Below are 9,198 nucleotides of genomic sequence, written 5' to 3'. Positions count from 1 at the left end.
ACATCTAAAGAGGCAGAAGAGCTCTACCACTGAGCTGCTTCCCAGCCCCTACTCTACTCTGTTGAGCTTCCATTTTTCATTTGTCATCTGAAAATACAAAGAAGGCCAACTTTTTATTTCTTTATGCATTTAAGACAAATTCATTATTTACTATATGTCAGTCTCTTGATTTATTTGGGCCAGGATTATAAAGAAAGAATTGAGATGTACATGAAAACCCATAAAATCCAATGGGCTATGCTAGCTCCAGCTAATTGTTATTGCAAAAAGGATTATTATACTTCCATATCCCAGTCTTAGAAATAAAAATATTTGATTGGAGCTGGAGCTCAGTGGTAAGCCATCTTGCTTAGCAGGCACAGGTCCTGGATTTGATATTCAGCACTGCAAATGGAAGGGAAAGGAAGGGGAGGAAAAGGGGAAGGGGAAGGGAAGAAAAAGAGAGGGAGGGAAGAAGAATGGAAGAGAGTAAGGAAAGAAGGAAAGGAGAGAAGGAGAGAGGGAGGAAGATGGGGAGGGAGGGAGGAAGAAAAGGAAGGAAAGAAGGAAGGGCAGGAAGGGGGAGGGAAGAAGGGAGGGAGGGAGAAATTTCTAAAGCCAAATTCCTATTTGAATAGAGAAAGGGTCCTTTCTGCTAAATCCAGTTCCTTGCTGGATGGACATGATGTGAATGATACCACGCTTTGACTTGAATACGTTTTCGAGGCTCAGAAAACCAGCAGTTAAAATCCTAGGTAGAACAGCACCCACAACACATCAACAGAATATATTTATAATAATTCAGGGAAGGTGAAAATTTATAGGAACCCCCTAGTGTCAGAAAACGTAAGGGCAATAATTATATGTGTTGGCATTTATAATGGTATTCATCATAACTAGGTTAACATTGAGAAAACTCTTAAGTGTTGTGTCAAGACTTTCTATTCACGAGATATCTTTATTTCAATGGAGAATTTTTGTTATCAATATTATTCCTATTACTAGGAGTATACTTTATTGGTTCTTTCCAGCCTGATCATTGAGGCACAAAGTTTAGCATTGTTTGTGAAACTTGGCAGCTCATTATTCTGTTTACTCAGAAAAATATTAAATGGCAGTATGACAGAAAGGTAAATGTTGTAATACTGAAAATAATTATATTTACAGCAATTGTCAAAAGTGAATCTAAGTAACAAAATCTAAAACAAAATTTATTTATAGCAGCCCTGAAGCTGGAACCCAGGGCATTCTGCATGCTAAGCAGCTGGTCTACCATTGAGCTGCTTCCTCAGCCCCCACATGTAATATTAAATCTGGTTTTACATGAATTTAATTTCTCCCCTACAGCTACACTGACAAAGTGTTTTGTCTTGCAGGGCAATTGTCTGTAAGGAAGAGAGTGTAACTGATTAGGGTATTAGGGCTGGTTTTATTCACAGGTTTATATCATTTCCTGATTTGCAAATGTCTCTTGTTGGAAGCTGTCAACAGAGCTTATTTGTATGGTTCTCTTCACACTAAGGGGACCTTTCCCAATTCCTATTCTCTTCTGTTGTTTTAAGAACTTTCACAGACGTGAGTATGCCCACAGGTAACAGGAAACCAGTGTTTCAAAGGAAACCGGATCACACTGGCAGGTAACACAGGCATCCTAAACAAGTGCGGGAGTGCCTGGAGCCTTCATGCTGCTGCCAGAAATGCATATTTCGTTGATTGGTAAGAACTGGCAGATGACGCATCATGAAATATAAATGCAAGAAAGGTGCAGAGCTCAATAAAACCTGCCACCCAGCAGTCTAGGAGGATAGGAGAAAGAAAGTTAAGCAGCCATAGGATATGGCTCTGGGAGTTCCAGTGTCAGTCTATCTTTTCTTCAATGGTAGGTCATTTCCTTTTTGTTTAATTAACTTTGTGTCAGTGTTAACTGTAAATGGAATTTAATTTATCTGAATTAGGAGAAAAGCTGCCCAGCTGCTCACAACAAAGATCACAGCAAGGAATCTGTGGGGTAATTTAGTTTCTTAGGAAATGTATGTTCCTCTACTGAAATATTTTGATTCATCTTTTTTTAAGAACTCCCAAAATGTTTGCTTTCTACAAAGAATGTTGATAGCATTTTCCCACTGTAGTACAGTAGAGAAGTACTTTAATTTAATTGATGTGTAAATGTATTTGCATTCTCTTAAAAATTACTGTGTTTCTATTTCTTATAATTAGAATGTAGTCAGTGGAACAGCTGAGAAACAGCTGGAAAACTCCCCTTGTTAGGTTTTGTAGTTCAAATGTAATAAATTAAAAACAGAATGGAAAATGGGAATGAACAGAATGAGAATAACTGGGTCCACTGTTGCTACCTGGAAAGAGGCTCACCTGTTCAGGCTGCCCCTCCCCTCTGTGCAGCACTGACCGCCCTGACCACTGAGGCCGACTGGACCAGGACATCCCCAGGCACAGCCCCCCAAAGCAACAGGACAGCTAACAAGACCCAAGGTACTGTATCCCCGTCTTGATATTCCGAGTGTCTTCTTTAAAACCTTTGTCAGAAATTTGGATTGTGATAGAAGCAATGGTGGAAATTTTTAAGTATATATTTTATTAGATTATCAGCCCTTTTATTTAGCAAGATGGTGTAAGTTGAAGTGACAGATGTGTTAGCCGAAAAATGCCATTTTCGAGAGAGGAAGCGAAACGAGTGACAAAAGAGCTGCCTCCAGTGGCTGTCCGGCGTGTGACAAGTGCTCTTCCTGCTGGCTCTCGGCTTGGCTGGGAACCGTGTGCCTTGTGATGGTTCCCCGCCCTGTGTGGCATTCTCGATGACAGAAAGATAGCCATCTGTGACTACACACTTAGCAACCAAGCAATTCCCCTCATCTTTGGAAAGGTCTTTTTCTTGTTTGTTTTTGGGGGACCTTTGTTGTTTCAGCCAATGCTCCATTTCCTAACCACGATGCCCAGTTTTTGTTGTTGATGGTGATGCGTTATCTTCTTTCCTATTTTATTATTATTACTATTATTAGTAGCTTCTGACTGCTATTGAGTGTCAACACTGCTTTCAAACCTGCTTGAATTGGGGCAACCTTGGAAAAGAAAGCCTGCTGCCTGTCAAGACCTGTGCCTGAGCGGTGATGATTCTCATGGGCTCGCACAGTGTGCTTCGTGTGGTGCCCTGTAGTGTGACAGGGGCAACCAGATTTTTGTCCTCAGAGCCCAGCAAACAAAAGATCAGGTCAAATATTTTGTTTCCAAATATGAAGTAATACTTAACCGTTCTTCATTTCACCAGAAAGGAAACATTTTAAGCAGCTTAAAATATTTTGCCCACTTGATTTTTTTTAAGTATCAATCTGCAAAGCAAAATCAGTGTGAGCTTTAAAATAAGTTTTAGCCAACTTCTTCATGTTTTCTGAGCTTTTCAGTGAAGCAGGAACATTTTTATTAGAATATGATCAGTAATATTGTAGAAAGATGAGAGAGGTGTGATTTCCACATGTGATGGATGGCATACCATGATCCCCAGTGCTAGCTTTTACCTTCCTGCAAATAAAATTTTCCAAATTGCTCACAATAGGAATGGGAAAAAAGGGACTGAGTGTGTCACCTCTATTTTTCCTTTGCTTTCTTAGTAGAGAACTTTAGCTCCTCCTTTTGGTTTATATTCTTAAAAATATGACACCAGCATCTAAGAAAAATTTTCATAAAGTTATAACTAATATTTTTCAAAGGGGAAGGATGAGTCCTTCTTGCATATGCTTTCTTGGGACATGGCTTCTTTTAATCCTCACATTTTCTAGCAAATCTTGTTTCAGGCTTGGTTACTTGTTCAGTTTAAATTAAAAAGAATTCAGCATGGCTTCTAGTGGAAAACTCTCACTGCCTCAGAATTATTAAGATGATAAATTTGTCATGCCATATTCAACAAAATGAATGTGGATTTTAAAGTAATATTGTGTCTTCTCATGCCGGGGATTTAGCCCAGTGGTTCTTCTGCTGCCTGGCCCGCAAGTGCAAGGACCTGAGTTCGATCCCCGGTACCAAAAAAAAAAAAAAAAAAAATTGTGTCCTCTCAAAGTGAAGATACAACATAGGGCCAGGGATTTAGCTCAGTGGTTCTAGCGCCTGCTTTGCAAGCTGAGGACCTGAGTTCTATCCCCAGTACCAAAAAAAAAAAAAAAAAAAAAGTAAGTGAAGGTACAACATAGTCTCTTGTTGGTAATTTAGTACCTAAAAATTTAGCATTTTCAATATAAAGAAGAATACCTTTATCTGTTTTTCTCTAAAAGCAAATAAGTAGGATCATCTTAACCCCTTTGGCAAGGCAAATACAGTGTTACAGCATAATAGCCATAATGAAGAGCTAGAATTATCTATAGCAATGACAAAATAAAATGCCATTAATTCTGATTGAGAAAAATTTAAGAATTCATAATTAAAATATACCAAAAAGGGGCACTGGATTTAGCTCAGTGGCACTACGCCTGCCTCGAAAGTGCAAGGTCCTGAGTTTGATCCCCAGTACCAAAAAATAAAATTAAAAAATAAAAAATAAAGAAAGGAATCAATTCTCCAGTTCTACACAAACGCCTTTCCTCTGTGTAAACACCAAAGACAGGACAGGTATGTCTTCAGTACACCAGAGATCCTGAGCAGCCTCCTAAAACTATATTTGCCTAAACACCCTTTCCTGAAGAGCTTCCCATAGGAGGTTTCTGGACATTTGACTCCAAAAGTTACATTCCGCACTGACTATTTGCATAGTGTTAGAGCTAGAAATAAAAATCCCAAGTCCACAGATTCTACCACTGCTTCATAGTACCACTTAATTGAGTGAAACTTTAATTGCTATTCAAAGGTATTATCATCAGCTAGGTCTGGTGTCTTGTGTGGGTCACAGCAAGCCCTCTTCTGAAGTCATCAGGGAACTTGTCTTCTTTCAACTAGCACCTCGGGGAGGAATTCACATCACTCTTTCCACTGGGAGGAAAAAGATCGAAGTTTACTATCCCATTGGTGTAAATCCAAATCTTGCTAACTGACTACAGAGTGTAAGGGGAGGAAATGCAGAGATGATGTGAAAACTGCTATCTTTATTAGCACTCACTCTGAGCACTGCTCAAAATGACCTGCTGAGCCCAGAGCCAATGCTGCCACCTTTTGGCAAACCTGCCTCCATGCTTGCAGTGTGACTTCTAAATGGTGGACCAGTTATCAACCCATCCCATGCTCTGATTAATAAATGATCTGTAGAGAAGACATGAACCCAACCCTGCCAAAGGAGTCAGTAGTCCAAAGGACCAAGCGCTCCCCCAAACCCTCATATTAAGGGTCTCTTCACATACAATAGACAATTTATCATGAAAGCTGGACACGCTTCCTCCATTCACATGTATCTCCTTTTCGTAGTTGATTCTGTGGAAGGACCCATTGCCCTGAGGTTCTCACACCCCTGCCTGGAAGACCACAGCAGCTACTGCATCAATGGCATGTGTGCCTTCCACCATGAGCTGGACCAGGCCATCTGCAGGTAATGCAGAGCCTGCCCAGGCTGCAGGCAGAAGGGGCTCTCTGCCTGGGTCTTCAGCAGTGGCCTCCGTATTCCGCTCTTTGTCTTGTAGAAATGGTGGTTGATCTGGACATAACTTACCAGCCCTCTTGAACCTGAATATCTTAGGAGTCTTTTCCTAAACTACTTAATTCCCATTACTCAAAAATGTAATTCCCAGGTTGGTAGATCTGCATTTTTAACATGAAAAGGTGGTTCCTAGTTTTCACAGGATTGTTTAGGATAAAGTTTAACAGTCTAAAACAAAAAGCTTTTTGTGAATCTAAAGTTCTGAAATAACTAAGGTACATTTTTATAATGGCTGACTTGCTCAGTTTGCTTGACAGTTCAATCCCTGATACCAAAAAAAAACCCAAAAACCCACAAACACCCCCCCAGTATTTGCCTCTTTAGTTTAAATTACTTTCTATGGGGTGGGGTAGGGAGTACTAGGGATTGAACCCAGGGCCTTTGTCCTGAGCTGCCTTACTAGCACTTGTTATTTTTGTCTTTGAGACAGGGTCTAACTGAATTGCTAAGTTGCCCAGGATGGGCATGAACTTGTGATCCTCCTATTTCAGCCTCCCAGAGTGCTGGGGTTACAGGTGCAACTCCATGCCTATTTTTTTCTTATTCTTTGAAATATATTATTTTTACACTTCTATCAAAGAGTTTATAATGATTTATCCTCTTCTCTTTTTAAAGGTGTTACACTGGTTATACTGGGGAAAGGTGTGAGCACCTGACCTTAACTTCATATGCTGTGGATTCTTATGAAAAATACATTGCAGTTGGGATTGGCGTTGGACTACTACTAAGTGGTTTTCTTGCTGTTTTTTACTGCTACATAAGAAAGAGGTATGAAAAAGAAAAATTATGAAGTCAGTCTGTATGTGTTCATTTGACAATACTTATTGAGCCCCTACCAGGCCTGGTCATAATAGTTTTTTAATGAAAAAAGCAGTGTAAATCTGAGAGATTCCTTCATAATATTTTTATTTCTTTTCTCATAAACCCAGAAAAATGGTAATAGGATTCCAGTAGCATATTCCAAATTCACAATTTCCCTCCTATTTTTGTCTGCCTAAGTCAAAATTATAAAAAAAGGAGACAGCAGGCCCCAAGAAATTCAAAACTAAGCATGTCTTGCTGTGATTATATATTTAGCGTCTAATTTTATGCCTTACACATAAGAGACAGAGTAAATATTTGTTAGGCAAAAACAAAACTCAAGAAATGAGTGTTAAATGAAAATGTATGGCAAACACAGACTGCTTTCTCCCCAAACTTCAATTGTGGGAATCTTCGGAAAATATCATCTACTACTAAACCTCAAGATGATGAACTTGATCTACAAATAAGTATAAGCTACTTATTTCTAGTTTCTCCACGTTCATGATTATTCCCTAAGTCCATGTAAGTAGGAAAAATGCAGGAAATAATTGAGACACATTAATTTTTAAAAATACAAATACATTCCCCTTGCTGTTAGTAAGTTGTCACTTTCAAAATGACTAAAACTGCCTGTCCAAATCTAGAAAAGTTTGTTTTGCTTAACAACTAATCTTAGAGAAAATTGAACCTATACAGTATTATATCAAGTGCACATTTGTTGAAGAGACCAAAAATAATAATGAGAAGAGGAAGAGGTGCAGGAAAGACCACCTGACATACACAGCCTGCCTCAGGGCAGGCTCCCGGAGCAGAGCCTGGGGTGGGGTGAGGGAGCAGTGGCAGAAATAACCATCTTAGGGAGTTGAGTTCCTTCCTTTGCAATTATGTTTCTGCCACATAATTCAACCTGTAATAGCAGAAGGAAAGCAGGTAGAGGAGCAGTGTGGCTGGGCCTGAAATTGACCCTCTGCCCAGTTGCACATAAGATCTAGAGTATGAATGGTGTCACTGGCCTGTTCCAATAGAAGAGCAGTCTTAGATTTAGTCAGTCGTGAGCCACAAGAGCCCATGGGGTGGGGTTGGGGTGTGATCTCCCAGAACTCTCCTGGTGGGATGTGAAACAGTGAGGGGTGCAACTCAGGAGAAGGATGTGAGCCTGCGGATGCCACAGTCATGAGGGAGGGGAACTGGGTGAGGTGCCACATGCAGCCACTACAACAGTGCATGGGTGAATCCACAGTGATCAGTGTGAAACTGCTGTTCTCTTTTAGGTGTCTGAACCTGAAATCTCCCTACAACATGTGTTCTGGAGGAAAAGAACCACTGTGAGGCCTTTGGAAGACATCGTCATTGAGTCTTTTGTGAAAACCTATGGGCCTCAAATTGAAATCAAATGAAAAAATGCCAAACCTACTAGACTTGAAAATGATGGAAGCTGGGATCCTAGTGATGTGATCGGATAAAATTCAACACTCATTTCCAGACTTTGCCACCCTTGGGTGCCGTGGAGCCAAGTGCACAAACTCTAAGGGCAGAATTCAAGTGCCTGCTCCCTCTGTGGGTATGTGGTGCGGCTATTGTTCTCACTGCAGAAGAACTGTCCATGCTTCTGACCATGTCAGAGGTGACTCTTCCTGGTAATAACTCAGCCTCACAGCAGACCAAAGCAGTGCCAAGCATGAGCTGTTCGTGTGCTTGCTACTCACCATTGTGGATCATTTCTGTAGACCAGCTTTGTGTCTGTGCTCTCCCAGGACCTAATCCCAAGCTTTCTGCTTTCATGGTACTGAAATGATTCAGTGTCAACTTTTAGGATGAGATCAGTGTTACAGTACCTCCAGCGAATTGAGTATGGGTCTTGAGCCACTGAAAAGAAACTGAAATGCCCAAGGGAAGCACAAACCACTCCCAGCTTGTGACCACACCATGCAGCCTTTATCTTGGAAATATGGAATAAGCTAAAGAGATTCTGGGGCCTGAAAGCTATCCAGATGTCAAGTCCAGAGCAAGCAGAGCACTTGTGTTTCTGTATAGATCATGGAGCTTTCTGTTCGGCCCGTTTCTCCCATAATGCTTTGCCACTTCCTCTTGAACAGTTTCCTCCACAGCGATGGTGGAATTACCAGGTAGCTGTCCGTTTGGACTGAAGTCCTGGACTATCCTAATGATGAAAAATCTACAATTGTCATGAAACAGAAACTGAAGAACTAGATAAAGGAACTTTTTCACCAGTTAACAACATGTGGAAACGTCTGTATTTCTGAACCCTTGTAACAGATTTGGACAGAGGAAAAATGAAGCAGTGGTAGAAGAAACTACGGGGAATCAAATTCCTTCCTTTTTAATTCTATTTCTGAGGGGCAGGGATGTAGCTCAGTGACACTGCACCTGCCTGGCAAGCGTAAGGTCCTGAGTTTGATTACCAGTACCAAACCAAACAAACAAGCAAACAAAAAAACAAGAATCAATTCTATTTCTGCCATATAATTCAAATAGTCTGTGCAAGTTCCTTAATTTCTTTGGGCTTTGGATTTATTTTCTATAAAACCCTTGTACCTCTAAACTTTGATAGTGGGAGAAGCAAACAATGATGTGTGTGCCTCAGGTGAGATTATTCCCCATACTTCCATGTCCAGCGTCACTTCCAGCCCCAAAGCACACCACTGACTATCAATCTTAGGTGTAGATTTTAGTGTTCCCTTTGTAAAATAGTAATTTATTTTAAATGAAATGAAAGAAATTTAACAGCTACCATTTTTCTTATTAGAGTCAATCTAAAACGACAG

The 9,198-nt window shown here is 40.4% G+C and overlaps 1 protein-coding gene across 1 annotated transcript; it reads left to right on the top strand.

The window, feature by feature from the left end:
* Nucleotides 1–533: 533 nt before the first annotated feature.
* On the top strand, nt 534–8,899 carry Epgn (epithelial mitogen). The gene is made up of 5 exons (XM_004833913.3): nt 534–1,858; nt 2,380–2,469; nt 5,380–5,500; nt 6,224–6,376; nt 7,684–8,899. Exons 1-5 carry the CDS (start codon nt 1,816–1,818, stop codon nt 7,739–7,741), a joined length of 465 nt encoding a protein of 154 aa, XP_004833970.1. The 5' UTR covers nt 534–1,815; the 3' UTR covers nt 7,742–8,899.
* The last annotated feature ends 299 nt before the right edge of the window (nt 8,900–9,198 follow it).

Source organism: Heterocephalus glaber, unplaced genomic scaffold (genome assembly GCF_053883595.1).
Source record: "Heterocephalus glaber isolate CG9 unplaced genomic scaffold, H.glaber_assembly_v1.0 deba00001504, whole genome shotgun sequence".
Lineage (NCBI taxonomy): Eukaryota > Metazoa > Chordata > Mammalia > Rodentia > Bathyergidae > Heterocephalus > Heterocephalus glaber.
Note: the sequence above shows the minus strand (reverse complement) of the source record. Positions and strands in the feature narration are given on the sequence as shown.